Genomic DNA, 18,104 nt, shown 5'->3' with positions numbered 1-18,104 from the left:
AGAAGAAGGTCTTGTGATACTACAGGGTTGTTAACTGGGTATAAAGGCTATTATTTAGCGATACAAGCAAAGTCCTAGTTGCTGTACAGTCCGCCTCCAGAGAAGAGAGGACAACTTCTTTGTCGGGAAAGCGCATTAGTCCATCCTTACCTTGACCTTGTCTCCCGAAGATGGTCTCCGGTTCGCGGTTAGTGAGGACTCTTTTATCTTGGCTATTTTCTTAGCAACCAAGTACGGTAAATCTACGACGTTAGCAAGAAGAACCAATCCGTTCGTTGTGGCAATGATCATAGTGATCTCTGGAAGAAAACCTATAGTTAGGTTGCTGCTTTCCGACCTATATCGTTCGTATCAATCACTGCACCCTCCTCATCTGGTTTAAGCGCTCTAGAGTATCATGAACTACTTTATAGTACGGACTATCATACGACAAAGAAGCCAAGCTATTGTAAACATCTGTTAAGTCCTTTATATTGTATAAGTCAGCTAACAACGACATCATATCTAATATATCCATGGGTAACAAACTATCGGGAACGTTGATATCCTTCGTATCGAGGTACGGACCTAATAAGTTCTGATAGATTTCATCCTTCAACGTAGCTACTATACAGGAGTGTAACTCATCACGATAATTAATCCTGGTTAATTTCTTGCCCAAAAGGGCAACTTCCCAGACAATCCGATAAATCGACATCAAATAGAGGAATTCGGTTTTTCTTTTCAGCAATAACATGATAAGAGCATCCAGTCTCGCCGCATACAGGAGTCACCTAGTTGAGCCTAGTCGAATCAGAATCATCATAGATAAAGAAGACTTTTCGAAATATTCTCTTATTACAATTACATAAGAGAAGCAAAATTCACAGAAGGTCGGGAAGTACTACGCCCGGTTCACCAGGTTCTACCACTAAGGGCAAAATCCCACTTCTCCGTTCATTTCCAATACTAATCGTGAAACACCATGAGCAGCAGGATGTTGAGGTCCGAAATTCGAAGTGAAATTTTTGATTTGCTCGGTCCTCTTCATGACTCGTTTAGGAATAACCAGTTCGTGGGGCGGTTGGAGTCCTTGTTCAATGATCGAACTTAAAGATATGAACTGAGTGCCATTTGATGAGTAACTGAGAACAAAGGAGAGGGATATGGAAAGAATGAAGTAATGAAAGAGGAAGTCATTGCTAGTAGTAACAACTTGTCACGATCCATTGGTTCATATAGAATCCATGTCCTAGGTGTATCAGAAATGAATTAACAAATATGAAGCAAGACCTACTCCCTCCCATCCCAGGAATAATTGAAGAGAGTTATCTCCAGTCACCAACATTGGCATATGAAGTTCACACACACTTTGGGCAAAGACGACTTGTTATCTTTCTTTCATCGAATACGATGTACTACTCTTTCTTACTTTACTTGTTGCTTGTCAGTGTACAATGACAAGCAACATGGTCGGGTACAGTTTCCTTTCGATTTATCCCTTGTAGCCGTTACCAGAATTCGCGCAAGTGTGTCCGACCCCGTAACTTCGGGAGAAGGGGTGCTCTCCTATCTTTTGATTAGGAAAGCGGCACATACCAGGGGGTAGCGACTGTTTATTAAAAACCACGCTTTCTTTCCTTTGAATCAAAATTCAATAGAGCATTAAGTTCCTTTTTTATCTAATCCAGCGATGTGTTAAGCAAATAAGCAATTTACTTTTATAAATAATTTAGTAATACTCTTTTTGATGAAAAAACTGGTCGGTTACAAGCAACAAACTAGAATGGGGAAATTATACAATTTTTTTATTTTCCTTTTTTTTTATTTTCCTTTTTTAGGGCTCTAGGGCTATACGGACTCGAAACCTCTCTTTCGGATTCTTGTTTACTATAATAGGGTTACCGCAGTTGTTACAGACTCGGGTTATATGGCGGTAGTTATCTTGGGTATTCTTGTTTACTATATATTCTACGGCTAATTGTGCTTACTTGAAATCTTACGTATCGGATATCTTGTTATCTAAAAACTTCTCGTTACTGCGCTTTAACGACACCGGCAGTTTTAAAACCCTCACAAGGCAGCTCTCTGGGTCCCTACCGACGCTGGGGTACGAAAGCATGGGGAGCGAACGGGATTAGATACCCTGGTAGTCCATGCCGTAAATGATGAGTGTTCGCCCTTGGTCTACGCGGATCAGGGGCCCAGCTAACGCGTGAAACACTCCGCCTGGGAAGTACGGTCGCAAGACTGAAACTCAAAGGAATTGACGGGGGCCTGCACAAGCGGTGGAGCATGTGGTTTAATTCGATACAACGCGCAAAACCTTACCAGCCCTTGACATATGAACAACAAAACCTGTCCTTAATGGGATGGTACTTACTTTCATACAGGTGCTGCATGGCTGTCGTCAGCTCGTGTCGTGAGATGTTTGGTCAAGTCCTATAACGAGCGAAACCCCTATTAGATAAGAAGGCTGACCTCCTTCAATATGATATGGGACCTAGGTTGTTCATACCAAACAGAAATTAAAAAAAGGAGAAAAAAACTGAGTCAAATTATCAAGAAGTGTAACATTGTCAGAATTAAACTGTTATATCATTATCAAGAAGTGTAATATTATCAGAATTAAACTACTTATATGTACCAAATGTACACGTGGATTTAGAACTACTTGAAATTTCATTAGAGATCCTTCTCTGATAATACCGAGCTCTTCCAAATCACCTGAAAATCTGGACACGGATAAATATTAATATCACAGTTTAAAAATCATGTTTGTGCTTGACGGATGACTTAAAAACTTGGATAGACAGGAAAGGCTCTTGGTCCATTTTGACATCAAAAATTACAGATATATAAACAGCCTGGTAGAAGTAACTAAATGCAAAACAAGTATTAGATGTGATCAAAAAAGGGCATGACAAATAATTAAATGTCTCATATGGTAATATTTCATGTATGACATATGTCAGTATTCACCAAGTAAGATAAAGGTTTAATTCTGGAGTCTTCCGACCCTTGGACCTTCAACCAAAAGACAAATAAACTAAATGTGTCATAATTAGAGAAATGAATATAATAAATTTTCAATAAAAGATTTAAGAATTTACTTCTGACTAATCAGGTAGAGGAATGCAATGCGTTTAGTAGATCTAAAAGGCACTGTTCCTTAAGAACCAATATGAATACCATCAAAATTCACAATCACATTCCCCTGAAAAGCAAGAAAGTGTAAGTAATGATTAGAAGAATTTCACACTAGGCATATATTATTAGCACAAGAGGAGTCAAACACTGCAAATAGTGATGCTCCCATACTAATTATAGTAAAAGTTTTGGGATATGAATTAAATCAATTATAAATCTCCAACTAGTAAACATAACCTAGTAAATACCATACTTATGCGGAGTTAAGAAGTGTTGCAAGTCCACAAGTCACAGAGTTAGAAAATGAGCATACCTGATAAGGAAACGAGATCAGTGAGGTTGAGGCCAACAGAAGTGAACTTGGTAAGAATGGACTGAATAGTTTTAGTAGGTCCTGTCAAATTTGAATTAGCGCCTGATTGATTGGCGACCATTCAATTTCTCCTTCCCAACAACACTTTCCAGTTTAGTCCCCCGCTCTGCAAATTAAGAGGGCAAACTATGTTTACATATAATAGTATATAACACTTCTTTTTTGTTAAGTGTAGTGCTTTCCAGTTTAGTCCCCCGCTCTGCAAATTAAGAGGGCAAACTATGTTTACATATAATAGTATATAACACTTCTTTTTTGTTAAGTGTAGTGCATATATATTTATATATATTTAGACTTACCAAGAGAACTGAATCTCGAGTAGCTATGGAGGAAGCTGAATGAACCAACATTTAAGAAAGTTTCTACTATATTCTAAAAACTGTATGCTCTGTGTTGACGGAGGAATCTGGTAACAACAAAGATTGAGGTTTCCCGCCGGAACTAAGATCTGTGACGGTGGTTCTTTGCCGGAAACTTAAGCGGTGTGTGGTTGATTGTGGTTGTTTTAGGCTGAGATTGATCAGAGTAAGTGGTGGCTCTCTTATCAGCTCTCAACTTCTTACCCTCTCAATGTGCCTACGTACCCTTTATATAGGGATCAAGCCTGACGTAGTTCTCATAGAACAGGAAGTCTAATGGACTTAGACTTCTCATCCCTAGGTCCAATAAAAGCCCATCCAAAGTCCGTCTTCCGCTAGCTTTAGGAATGTCCAATTATGAGGCCCAACCGCGAAGGCCCAAGGCTCGTCCGTAATCGTAAGACTTCACGGATAGTGCATCTCCCTGCGCAAGGATAACACTCCGCTACAGCTATCTCCCTTGATTTACGAACGCAGGTATAGCCACGTTTCACCCCAAGTGCCAGACGTGTCCCTGTCCCCCGAATGAGGATAACCCACCAGATAGCAGGACAGGTGATCCCAAGCTCTTGAGTGCAAAGTGCAGGATGACTCCAAAGTTCTCCAACGAGGACACCCGTTGAATACAAGAACAGAGCTCCCAAAGCACACACCAAAATTAACCCCGCATCCCCAACGAGGACACCCGTTGAATACAGAAGGAGGCCTTCAATCATCAGGCATACTACTGGAGGCCTTCAAGCTTTTCACGGACATCCCCCTCCTTGACCGTCTCAAGGAGGGAATTCTTCAAAGAGTACCTGCAACAAATACATTAGTAAAAATAACTTCCATTGCTCTTCCCCATGCAAGCTCTGCCCTAAACTCATCAAAAGTATATAGACCAAAAAACAGGACGCGTCCTAACCCTTTGGGCGCGTCCTCACCTTCATAAATCCAACCCTGTTTCCTCATCAATTGTTCTTTATAGCATGCAAAACCACAGGACGCGTCCCAGTGGAGACAAGCGCGTCCTACCTCTTTCATTGCCACAAGATCACATTTACCAGGTAATTTTCCTAATGTTGACGCGTCAACCAAAAGTGGGCGCATCCATATCCAAGCTTGCTATTACCAAAATATAAGGCACCAACTTAAATATACGCGCATCCTATGTGTCAGGACGCGTCCTATCCTTCCACAACGCAGCATCGGGTTTGACCGTATGTAATCCGCATTTGACCCGAATCAACTCAATGCCAAATTTTGGATATAACAACTACCCCCCAAATTCCACTTGCAGTTAAAAACAAAATTGGAATTTTTATCCTACAATCCAAGCAATGAAATTTGGTTCACAGGATGCGTCAAAAGCAGAGGACGCGTCTTGCCTTTACTCTGTACTCGCAACATACAGATGTCCTCCACGTCAGCTATATCTTTCCCTATAAATACCCAGAGGCGTAACCGTCATTTTCATCATTCACCTTCTCAGAAAATCACCATCACCGTCGCCTCTAAACTTTGAGCTCGAAACCCCAACGATTTAGCCGGCCATTTCCTGATTTCTTTAGCTCAATCCACTCCTCAACTCAAAAGGTACACAAATCTCTTCTTATTTCTTTATTTGGCCAAATACATTGGTTTTAATGAGCAAGAAACCGTTTGTATATCTCATGTTCATATCAACTGCTCTTCATGTTCGTTTGTATGTATATATGTATGTATAGGCAAATATAACATGTTTAGCTTCCCTGATCTCCCAACTACATGTTTCTAGGATTTTATCATATTTCCCCCAAATTGCTAATAGTCGATTAATAATCCTCCGCATCATAACCACATAGGACGCGTCTTCCCGTCAAGGCGCGTCTTATTTTCCTTTGTTAAAGGCATATGTTTAAGCCGTTATAAGGGCAACACCTTACTAGGACGCGTATTGATAGTGAATTTCATACGATAGGTTCTTAGGACGCGTCCTCAAGTATCACTAGCATCTTCCTTATGGTTCATTCATCCACCATCTTTTTTTTTGGACGCGTCCTCAAATGCTTATTCCTTATTTTGCAGTTGGAGGTTGCATCTTCTTCCTCTCCATTTCACCCATTTAAGGCTCTCAACAAACGTATTGGAATCTATTCCCCACACCTGATCTCTTTTAAACCCGATTTTCCCGAAATCCACAGGACGAATTCCTTCCTTAGAGCAGAAACACGCGTCTTTGGTTCCCTTAAATCAAAAAACTCAATAATGTCTGATTCCAGCTCCGATTCCATGGACCATGTTCCCATAAGCTCAAGAATGGAAAAGAAGGGAGTTAAAAGGCAAAGAACTCCAGTTCTCCATACTAGGGCCGCCATCGAAGATTGGACGGACGATGAAATTGTTCCTACCACAAGCCAAAAGCCCCGAAGAACAGCTATTTCAGATATGGACGCGTCAACTTCTCAGGACGCGGCTCATTCTGGGGACGCGTCCCCTCACAGCGTAAGTGAGTTCGAAAGAAGGGTTCCTGACCCTGAGACATACCCCGTATCTCCTCAGAAGTCTGATTCTCCCCTAGAGCATTGGGAACCTTCAGATGTAGAAGTAGATTATAACTGGGCGAGGCTCGGTACCCTTACTGAAGCAGAGAAAAATGCTAGAAGGAAAAAAGAAGGTAAGCTGGCATGCGTAGCCCTTGATTCTACTGCGACTGACCTGGAAATCCAATGGCACATGAAATACTACGACATAGAAGGCATCTGGGTGTGCCCTCTTCGGACCATGAGACCACACATCTTCAACATCAGGAACCAAAGGATCCCCAGAATGGTGCTTACACCAAAATTGATTTCTCTAGGCGTGGGCGCGCCCTTGCACCCATACATTAAGAAGATCCTGAAGTGGTATGACGTTGCTCCGATCCAACTGTCTCCAAACTCATACAAACTGGCTTGGGCTTTGTACATGATATACCACAACCTCAGACTGGGCGCGCCCTCTATGAAGGAATTCAGCTTCTTTTTCAGCATAAGAAAATCAATTCCTGGTTATCACTTCTTCGTTGTCAACAAGTGGCTGAACAACAAGGGATTTAATGAGGGCAAGATCAGCCATGAAAGGGATTGGAAAGAACCCTTCTTCTATATCTATGACGTCAAGAGATCCCGTGTTCGTTTCAACCTAGAACCAAGTAAGTGACTCACAAAACATGATTTCATACACTGGACGCGTCCTCGTGATATGGCGCATCCTCCCTTTTCCTTTAACAAATTCTTACTATCCTTTATCTCTAGACAAAAGAGTCCAGAAGGAACTATCATGGAAAAGGAAAAAGAGAGCAGACAAGATTCTCCAATATGCAGAGAAGCATTTTAACCTCAAGGACATGATTACAGAAGACAACCTTAAGCTGGTGGGCGTGTTGTCTTCCCGGGTTGGCTCTATCTGCAAGTTTCGTGAGTTTCACAACGGCAAACCCGTTCTTACAACCTCAGAAAAAACCAGGGGCCTTAGTGCCGCGGAGGTGATCGAAATCGATATTAGTAAGCAATTCAACTTAGAACAAGGTAAGTTTAAGTGAGGGAGGACGCGTCATAAGTTTTTGAACGCGTCCACAGCTACAAACATTAGCCCTCCATTCGTAAAATGTCAACCTTCATAAAAATCAAAAATATTTCACGCACATACATCTGCTAAGGGCGCGTCCTGCCTGTTTTATATTCCCACGGCTTATGTTTTTCCATAATCTGTCATAGCCAATATGTCCCTAGGCAGGGCGCGCTATATGTATAGGGCGCGTCATTCTTTGAATGACACACATATGCATTACTCATGTCTTTCACTTTCCTTGTTATATCTTTACACACTTACTTATTTTGATTGCCATCTTTTCATGCATGTAGCATCATAGTATGGATGCTTCTTACTTTCAGGACGCGTCTTCTTGTACATAACTAATCACTTTTCATGTTTATATCACAGATATGGCCTCTCTTCCCAAAGGATTCACAATTGGGGCCTCCAAAAAGCTAAGGGCCAAAAAACTGCCCCTACAAAGGTTGATCCAAAGGCAAAAACCCCACCTCCTGTTGCAACTCCTTCTCCTCCACCAAAGATAATCGACACTACCGTGTTTGACATTCCCGAGAAGGTGGAGGACGTGCCCTCGAAGCGTCAAAAGGTAGTTCCTGATGACCAGTCTTTCATTCTCAGATACCTGGGCGCATCCACTGTTGGGGATTTCACAGAGGATGAAGTCAGAGGTTGGACTTTTAGAATAGAGCAGCAAACAGAGGAGGCCATGGTGAGGGCTGCAGCTGAACTTCACCTGCATGCCAGGCAGAGTGCTAATATGGCCGCCAGGCTTAGGGCACGTCTTGCTGCTACAGACACTGCAAAGAGCCAGGCCGAAGACAAAGTTAAATCTCTGGAGAGATACATTACCCTGCTTGTCCAAGAAAAAGATGCTGAGATCAAACGTCTGGAGGGGGATAGGACGCGTCTAGAAACAGAAAAAGCTGTGTAGGAAGGCAACGTCTCCTCAATAGAAAAGCAAATGGACAGTATCATTGCGCTGAATTCCACTATGCAGCTGGAGCTTGACACCCTAAATGATGATAGGCTGCATGGATGGACAGAGGAGAAGAAGCTAGTTTACCAACACGGCTTCCAGGATGGGTTTGAAGAATGGTGCTCTGGGTTCATTGCCAATGACCCAGAGTATACATTTTCAAAGTTTGATGCAGATACCCAGATATGGGTAAATGATTTCAGGGTCAGGGCCGCAGACTCTATCAAGAACAAAAGGATTTTTCTGGGCTTAGAGGAAGAGGACGCATCCCCTGATCCTGCTCCACTTCAGAATCAGCCTCCCCCTGCGGAAGACCAAGACAAGCCACAGGACGCGCCTCCTGCTTAGGACGCGTCCTTTATCTTTTATGTACTTGAACTATTTTAAGGGTGCGGGCCCCTTGAAGCCTTGCAAGTTGTAGTATCTATGTTTGAACTTTATTTGCCTGCACTTTTTATAAAATCCTCTTTGCCTTATCCATGCATATTTTTACTTAGCATCCTATTTTGCCATTCACATGGACGCGTCCTAGTCTTAGGACACGTCTATTTTGACTATCACCAGTTAAGCAAATAACCATCCTGGGCGCGTCCTCCTTGACTGGACGCGTCTTTTATTTATTTAATGAATATTTTTGTTTACAAAAACATATGAGCATAGCACAATGTTATACCTGCGTATTTAATCAAGGCATAAGGCTCAATTGGGCCCGTTTTATGGTTTTGACGCGCCTCACCTTCGATCCAAAAACACATCATCCTTCAAGCCAGGACGCGTCCTTAGCGAGGACTTTTTCTTATTCAATTATGTTGTAAAAATTACAGTAACATTCAGTCTAAAGGAGCATCAACCAAGATAACTTGGGCGCATCCTCGAAAATAGTACACTTCCTAGTTCCATTTTACTTGAGTTTCATTGTTCCTTTTGACAACCACTACTTCAGTTATCATTCATATAAAGCTCTTACTTAGGGCGCGCCCTATGTTCAGGACGCGTCATGAAACCAAGCAAATCAAGCAAATATCCTTTTGGAAAGTTTCAAAATTTTATTTATGATGCGCTCTGGTGTCAAAAGTGCACCAGTCCCACGTCTACTATACTCTTTGGGGAAATTATTTCTAAAAAATGACCCTTCAACTAGTTTCATGGTAAGTAGTACACGCACTACCCCCTAGGTTAGGAGGAATTTATTTAATTCTAGCCTATAATCCGGGCATAACCCAAAATAATAAAAGAAATACGTAAGGGGCCAAAGCCGCGCCTTACTGGTAATACTTTCGGAGATGTTCCGCATTCCAAGCTCGCGGAACCAGCTTCCCTTCCATATCTTTAAGGTGATAAGTCCCCTTCCACAGGATGGACTTTATTCTGTATGGTCCTTCCCAATTAGCTCCAAACACTCCATGTTGGGGGTTCTTTGTATTGGGCATCACTTTCCTAAGTACCAAATCTCCCACCTTCAGCAATTGTCCTTTTACCTTCTTGTTATAATACCTTGCGGCGCGTTGCTGATACGCCGCTAGCCTTAGCTGAGAATTTTCCCTCGTCTCCTCTAAGAGATCTAAATGAAGCCTTTGATTAACCTCAGCATCTTCTTTCCTGTAATAATCTCTGCGAAGTGATCCCGATCCAACTTCCACAGGGACCATAGCTTCGTAGCCGTAAGTCAGTATAAACGCTGTTTCTCCCGTAGTAGATCGTGGTGTAGTGTTGTATGACCACATCACCTTCGGGAGTTTTTCAGGCCAATTCCCTTTGCGTTCCTCCAGTTTGGTTTTGAGGGTATGCTTTATTATTTTGTTAACAGCTTCTGTCTGTCCATTGCTTTGAGGATGATAGACCGCTGCAAACTCCTTCTTGATTTTCAACTCCTCACATAGTTGTCGCAACTCCTTGCTATCAAACTGCTTTCCATTGTCGGAGACAAGCTTGTAAGGGATTCCAAACCTACATACGATGGAGTTGAAAACAAAATCTCTGATTTTCTTTGCGGTGATAGTAGCCAGTGGCATAGCTTCCACCCATTTAGTAAAGTAATCGACCGCAACCACTGCATACTTGACGTCTCCTTTAGCTTTCGGCAATTCTCCGATAAGATCAATTCCCCACATGGCGAACGGCCACGGGCTTGCCATAGGTGTCAAGAGTGTCGCCGACATAGACGAGTAGTTTGCAAAGCGCTGGCAGCGATCACATGCCTTGACAAAATTCGTAGCATCTTCTTTCATTGTGGGCCAATAATATCCCTAGCGCAAAACTTTCATTGCCAATGAGCTACCCCCCGAGTGATTGCCACAGATTTTATGTACTTCTCTTAGGATGTAATTTCCTTCTTCTTCTTCAACACACCTAAGCAGAGGTTGGTTGAACCCTCTCTTCTATAGGACTTCGTCGTATATCACATATCTTGCAGCCTGATAGCGGAGTCGGTGAGCCTTAAACTTATCCTCGGGGAGTATTCCCTTGCGAATGTAAGCTAGAATGGGCGTCATCCATGTTTCCTTGGGAGCCTCATCCACTTGCATAGTTTCCATCTCTGGGATACTAGGAACCTCCTGGATTTCAAGGGGGATGGATCCTAACAACACAGCCTCTTGTTGCGACCCCATTTTTGCCAGAGCATCCGCATTACTGTTCTTCTCCCGCGGAACACATTCAAATCTAACTTCTTTGAACATTCCAATCAGGCGTTGTGTACATCTCAAGTATAATTCTGTTCGCGGGCCTCACGCTTAAAATCCCCCGTTAACCTGATTCACTAGCAACTCTGAGTCACTTCTTGCAATTAAATTTCGCACCCCCATTTCCAAAGCGATTTTCAGGCCATTAATCAGCGCTTCATACTCCGCATCATTATTGGTTGCATAAAACTTGAAATGAATTGCGCTCATCAGATGGTGGCCTTCTGGAGACACAAGTACTATACCCGCACTTGCTCCTCCATTGTTAACCGCCCCATCCACATGCAAGATCCACCAAGGATGTGAAAGCTCCTCCAAAGACTCCTCGGCATGAGGTGGATGTAATATTACCAAAGCTTTATCATCAATTTCAGAATCAAATTCCAACAAGAAGTCGGCTAAGGCTTGCCCTTTTATCGCTGTTCGGGGCGCATATTCCAAATCAAACTGTCCCAACTCCACAGCCCATTTCAGCATTCTGCCTGATGACTCTGGTTTATGCAAGACGTGTCACAGCGGGTACGCTGTACGAACTTTAATTCTATGGGCCTGAAAATACGGCCGCAATTTTCTTGATGCAAGAATCAGGGCGTAGACCAGTTTCTCCACGCTTGTGTAGCGAGTTTCAGCTTCGTGTAACTGCTTGCTCACGTAGTACACTGGTGATCGCTTCTCTTACCAGAACTGCACTTATCGAATATTCAGACACTGCGAGGTACATTATTAGAGATTCCCCATCCACCGGCTTTGACAACATGGGAGGGTTTCCCAGTTGCTCCTTGATTCTTTTAAAAGCCTCTTCACATTCTGACGTCCATACAAAGTCTTTTCCAGCTAATTTAATCGCCTTGAAAAATTCCTTGCATCTATCGAACGACTTGGAAACAAATTGATTTAACGCGGTGATTCTCCCAGTCAAACTCTGCACTTGTTTCACATTGGTGGGTGACTTCATATCCATCAATGCCTTGATCTTTGTGGGCTTGGCCTCAATTCCCCTGTGGTTGATAATGAACCCGAGAAACTTTCCTGACTCCATGCCGAACACACATTTCTGCGGATTTAATTTCATATGAAACCTCCTTAGAATGTTAAACATCTCCATCAGGTGCTTGATGTGGTCACTCGCCACCTCGGACTTTACCAACATATCATCCACATACACTTCCATAGTTCTCCCGATTTGATCCTTGAACATCATGTTTACTAACCGCTGGTAGGTCGCGCCAGCATTAATCAATCCAAACGGCATTTCTATGTAACAGTATAACCCCCTGTCAGTAATGAAGGATGTATGTTCTTGATCGGGGCCATACATCAGAATTTGATTGTAACCAGAGTATGCATCCATAAAACTCAGCAACGCATGCCCCGCCGTTGCGTCAACCAACTGATCGATTCTTGGCAGCGGGAAGCTGTCCTTTGGACAGGCCTTATTTAAATCTGTGAAATCCATACATGTCCTCCACTTCCCATTCGGTTTCTTCACCAGTACCGGATTTACAAGCCATTTGGGGTAGAAAGACTCTTTGATCAACCCCACCTCCAACAACCGGTCTACTTCTTCTTTTAATGTTATCGCCCTTTCCCCACTTACTGGGCGGCATTTCTGATGTATGCCCTTGTAATTCGGGAGGATATTCAAATGGTGACACATTACTTCTGGGTCGATTCCTATCATATCTGAATGACTCCATGCGAAGACATCAAGATTTGCAACTAGAAAGCGGGCAAGACTTCCTCTCATCTCATCATCCAACTGGGATCCCACTTTCAAAATCCTGCTCGGATCATTTTTATCAACTGGAATAGATATTGTGTCTTCGGCCGGTCCCGTCTTTTCGGCGGGCATAGGGATCCTGGGATCCAAATCGAAATCAAAGTCTCGGGGGTCTTCGACTTCCACTTTTGCATCTGAGGGCGTGTCCTCGTTTGGAGGAGCATCAACCTCAATTTCATTCAAGGGCGCGTCCTTCTTTTGAGGAGCATCCACCTTGAAGTTATTCCCGAGACCTTGCAAAATCTCACTTCTTCCTTCCAACTTTTCCCCGTTAACTTCTTTCTGTACGATCGCCTCGGTATGGTTCACCACCACTTCCTCCATGCTACGGATCCTCGAAACACGTCCCGCGTCAAAAAAGAGTTCCCAGAGACATTGGCTTCTTCCTTTCCGGGGCTTTCAATGAAATAGTGGGCATGGACCTCTCCACTTGGTCTTGTATGAATATCTTCTACATCTTCAAATGGGAGACCTTTCCCTTCATACCTTCTTCTACGAAATTCCTTGACAGCCTTGTGATAGCAGTCGCGTGACTCATACTGTGACCCTCTCAGACTGCCAACTCCGTTTGGCGTTGGGAACTTTATCATCAAGTGGTGTATCGAGGTTATCACCCTAAACGCTCGCAACCAAGGTCTGCCGACCAGCATATTGTGCGCGGAATCCTGATCTAGCACCTTGAAATCTATCATTTGGGTAACCGACAAAGCTCCTTCCCCGAGCATGACGGGAAGCCTGACAGAACCCATAACTCTCACTGCTTCCCCAGTAAAGCCACAGACGTGCGCATCTTCGAAATACATGTCACTATCTGGGAAACCCAGCTTTTTGTAGGTGCTGTAGTATAAGATGTTTGTAGAACTCCCATTATCCAAGAAGACTCGATGTACGTTCATTGCCCCAATAAGCATGGTAATCACCAACGCATCGTTGTGAGGATGATGCACCCACCTAGATTCTTTTTCCTTGAACGTAATATCAGCGGACTCTCCCTTAAAGACCTTCGGGGGTCTATCTTCCAAGCTGTGGATGTTGGTAAGCGGTGGATGTCGCGCTTCTCTCGCGTTTTTCTCCAGTGCTCGATTACTATCACCAATAAAAGGGTGTCCTCCAAAAATTGCCCTGATACTGCCAGCCCTATGAAACTTGACCTCTGCTGTTTTTTCAACATCCTCCGCCCGCGAGGGCTGTCTTTCATCCTTACCCTTGTCATCAAGTCCCCTGCGTCGCTTCACCTTGTCAATCCATTCTCCTAGGTATCCGGCCTTGATCAAATCCTCAATCTCATCCCGCAGGTGACGACAATCATGGGTGTCATGGCCAGTAGACTCATGGTAGTCACAATACTTCTTTTTGTCTCTGCTCTGCCATGAAGTTAGACGGTCGGGCTTCTTGAAGATCCCTCTATCCTTATTTACCTCGAAGATATGATCAATGGACGCCGCCAGTGGTGTATAATTGCTTACCCTTCTCTCGTAATTCGACGGTGGGCTCCACTCTCTCCGCGAGCTTACAGTGTTCACCCTGTTAGGGCTTCTGGCATTTCGCCGATAATCTGGGCTCAAGGATTTGTCCCTTCTCTTGGATCGCCCCTTAGAGTTATGGGTATTGTCATTCTTTTTTGTTTCTGCAAGTGACTGCTCGATTGCTTTGAACGACTCCGCCTGCGCAAGCACATCAGCTAGTGACACTGGATCCTTCCCTTACAGGTGCTTCCAGAAATCCGTCCCCACATGCAACCCAGCTATAAGCAGTATTTTCAGCATCTCATCAGTTGCACCTCTCACCAAAGTGGATTCTGCATTAAACCTCTTGAAATACGAAGTCAAACTTTCCCCTTCTTTTTGTTTCACATTAGCCAGCGTGGTAACAGGTGGTGTGTACTTCACCGCGGCTTGGAATTGTGTCAAAAATAAAGTTTTCATCTGGTCCCAGGATGTAATTACACCTGGACCAAGTTTTTGGAACCACTGCTGAGCGCCTTCTCTGAAAGTGGCTGCCAATAGACGGCATCGAGCCAAATCAGGTACTTGATATACGTCCATTTCAATTTTAAAACGCCCCAAGAACTCCACAGGATCAGAGTTCCCATGGAAACGCAAGTCATTGGTTGTGTTCCTGTATCCTGCGGGCAATTGCGCCTCCCTCACAACAGCAGCAAAAGGAGAAGGAGCTTGCGCAATCGCCGTTACTCTTCCTCCCTCAAGATGGTTGAGCAACCTCTTGAGATCGTTCACATTAAACGCCCCTACCCCAGGAATGGTTTGAACATTAGGCTGTTGGGGTTGCTCTGCGACTTGCTGAAATTCCCCTTGATTACCCCCTGGGTGTGGCGGAGGATCTCGCCGCCCCTCGCCCTGAGGCTGCGGCGGTGGCATGTTACCATTTTGGTTCTGAATATTTTCCCGTACGCGAGGTTCATCTTGACCGCGTCGCGGAATTTCGTCATTGTTCTGCATTATTACTTGAATTCGCCCGCCGTCCTGTTCATGAGGACGCACCCCAGACCTATTACCAGTAACGCTGTGGGAAGCTACGGGAATAACGACGGGGGCTTCCCCAGCGGAGTGTGCTCCAACTCTCCTACCATTGTAAGGGGCTCTTCCGTATTGATATCCCATTCTTCCTCGTCCATTCCTCTGACATCCCCGGTAGTAATTCCCGGGCCTTCCTCGCGGAGGGGCGCGCTCGTGCTCGCGGTGCCGCGCCCGTCAGCCCTTTGAAATACGGGGGGCACACGTGTCGTGTCACAGGGCCTCGCTTCTCCGGCGTTTCCTTCCTTTTGCCATTCTACCAGCAACATCCTCAAATCGTCGTCCTCCAACCTTATGCCAAGCCTCATTTTCAAGGCTGAAAGATCCCTTCCTTCCTCGTCTTGGTTTTGAGTGTTCTCCGCACGACGACGCTCGTCCATCGTACGCCCAGACCTATGTGGGTGTGGCACTACCTGGTTACCCAGGTGAGGCCTTTCTCTGCCATCAGTGTCCTCATCCGTGAGCTCCACAATAGGCTCTACATCATCAGAGTACTCCCAGCGCCGTGGAGTGATTCGCGGGTTTTCCCCGCTCCCCTGGGTATCTCCTTCAACTACAGGGGCTTTTCCCAAGGCATGACCGTGACGGGGGAAACGACGACCTCTCCTCGTCTTTCGACGCTCCACCATGTTCAGTCTTGAGTTAAAACTGTTAAGAATATCCCCCATGCGATACAATTGCTCCAATATATCAGCGTTGCTGATGAGAACTGGAGGTGTCCCCCCTACATCCGGAGCCCTTGGTGGATCCGCCATGTTTCTGGGAACGTAAGGTTCATGGCGAGTATAACGCCCCCCGCCTTCTCCTTCTGACCTGCTGTCACTTCCATCATAAGAACTTCCATCACGATTGTAAGACATCTTTTCCTCCTAAGATTGCGACCTTAATTAGCAGCCCCTCCTTCTAGCGCCAATTTATTGACGGAGGAATCTGGTAACAACAAAGATTGAGGTTTCCCGCCGGAACTAAGATCTGTGACGGTGGTTCTTTGCCGGAAACTTAAGCGGTGTGAGGTTGATTGTGGTTGTTTTAGGCTGAGATTGATCAGAGTAAGTGGTGGCTCTCTTATCAGCTCTCAACTTCTTACCCTCTCAATGTGCCTACGTACCCTTTATATAGGGATCAAGCCTGACGTAGTTCTCATTGAAAAGGAAGTCTAATGGACTTAGACTTCTCATCCCTAGGTCTAATAAAAGCCCATCCAAAGTCCGTCTTCCGCTAGCTTTAGGAATGTCCAACTATGAGGCCCAAATGCGAAGGCCCAAGGCTCGTCCGTAATCGTAGGACTTCACGGATAGTGCATCTCCCTGCGCAAGGATAACACTCCGCTACAGCTATCTCCATTGATTTACGAACGCAGGTATAGCCACGGTTCACCCCAAGTGCCAGACGCGTCCCTGTCCCCCGAATGAGGATAACCCACCAGATAGCAGGACATGTGATCCCAAGCTCTTGAGTGCAAAGTGCAGGATGACTCCAAAGTTCTCCAACGAGGACACTTGTTGAATACAAGAACAGACCTCCCAAAGCACACACCAAAATTAACCCCGCATCCCCAACGAGGACACGCGTTGAATACAGGAGGAGGCCTTCAATCATCAGGCATACCCCTGGAGGCCTTCAAGCTTTTCACGGACATCCCTCTCCTTGACCGTCTCAAGGAGGGAATTCTTCAAAGAGTACCTGCAATAAATACATTAGTAAAAATAACTTCCATTGCTCTTCCCCATGCAAGCTCTGCCCTAAACTCATCAAAAGTATATAGACCAAAAAATAGGACGCGTCCTAACCCTTTGGGCGCGTCCTCACCTTCATAAATCCAACCCTGTTTCCTCATCAATTTTTCCTTAGAGCATGCAATTTAGATAAAGTATCAATATGTATCGAGTGGAGAATTTAGATAAAGTAAAGCAATTCACTATTCTGAATTTAGAATAGGGGAAAAAATTCATGTTACGTGATTTACCGCAAATATATCACAGTTCCCTAGCACTGGCTTGTTCTGCCTTGTTGGATTTGTATTTATCAAAGAAAGATACATATCTTAATCATATCTCAACTCAACTTCACGTAGCCCTTATCGTCTACCCGTACGATTATAACTGACTTGTACAATAATTATCTAGTAATTAGGACTCAATTAACCATATAAATCACATAATACATAAGTTACACAGTCATTATAGGCTTAAAATTATTTTTTGAATCGAAATCGAATCAATATTCGCACTACTGAACAATATCTGGCATGTTTCCTAATTTTGAAATTTATTGGACTCGTATTTATAATTAAAAGAGTCTATAAAGAAATGATTGTCGAAAGCCGACTCGATTCCAAAAGAAATTAAGATTTAATACTATATTTATTAAAATTAGATCATTTTTCTGAGTCTAAGGGCTTTCGTTTCATTTAAATCGGATAAACGGTTCAATTATTAATCAATAAATAAGAATAAATCAATTTATTATTCAAAATAATAAATAATCCAAATTAATTAAAACTTAAATCTATTTTTAAATAAGTATTTAGGAAAAATCTGAATTAAAAATGATTTTTCCATAAATTTTGGAATTAAAAATGAATTTAAAATAAATTATGAAAAATAAATTGATTAATTATCAAAATAATTAATCAAATTTAAATAAATAATAAATAATAATTAAATAATTAAAAAATAAATAATAAATAATTTTGAATTTCAAAAAAATATTTC

The 18,104-nt window shown here is 43.5% G+C and overlaps 1 protein-coding gene and 1 long non-coding RNA gene across 4 annotated transcripts; both read right to left on the bottom strand.

Moving 5' to 3' along the window:
- Positions 1–2,439: 2,439 nt before the first annotated feature.
- On the bottom strand, positions 2,440–4,073 carry LOC141702175 (uncharacterized). Of its 3 annotated transcripts, none has more exons than XR_012567047.1 (4): positions 3,802–4,073; positions 3,443–3,608; positions 2,627–2,714; positions 2,440–2,482 (listed from the first exon to the last, which is right to left on the bottom strand). It is a non-coding gene; the product is annotated as an uncharacterized LOC141702175 (long non-coding RNA). The 3 variants fall into 3 exon arrangements; XR_012567048.1 differs by lacking the exon at positions 3,802–4,073 and adding an exon at positions 3,093–3,196 and having other exon boundaries at positions 3,443–3,633; XR_012567046.1 differs by lacking the exon at positions 3,802–4,073 and having other exon boundaries at positions 3,443–3,633.
- Positions 4,074–12,509: 8,436 nt separating this feature from the next.
- On the bottom strand, positions 12,510–15,315 carry LOC141702174 (uncharacterized). The gene is made up of 5 exons (XM_074505876.1): positions 15,240–15,315; positions 14,644–14,852; positions 14,323–14,520; positions 13,343–14,220; positions 12,510–12,759 (listed from the first exon to the last, which is right to left on the bottom strand). The coding sequence occupies exons 1-5, from the start codon at positions 15,313–15,315 to the stop codon at positions 12,510–12,512; spliced, it is 1,611 nt and encodes a 536-aa protein (XP_074361977.1).
- Positions 15,316–18,104: the final 2,789 nt, after the last annotated feature.

Source organism: Apium graveolens, unplaced genomic scaffold, assembly GCF_009905375.1.
Source record: "Apium graveolens cultivar Ventura unplaced genomic scaffold, ASM990537v1 ctg4718, whole genome shotgun sequence".
NCBI classification, from domain to species: domain Eukaryota; kingdom Viridiplantae; phylum Streptophyta; class Magnoliopsida; order Apiales; family Apiaceae; genus Apium; species Apium graveolens.
This window is presented reverse-complemented; position numbering and strand designations above follow the sequence as displayed.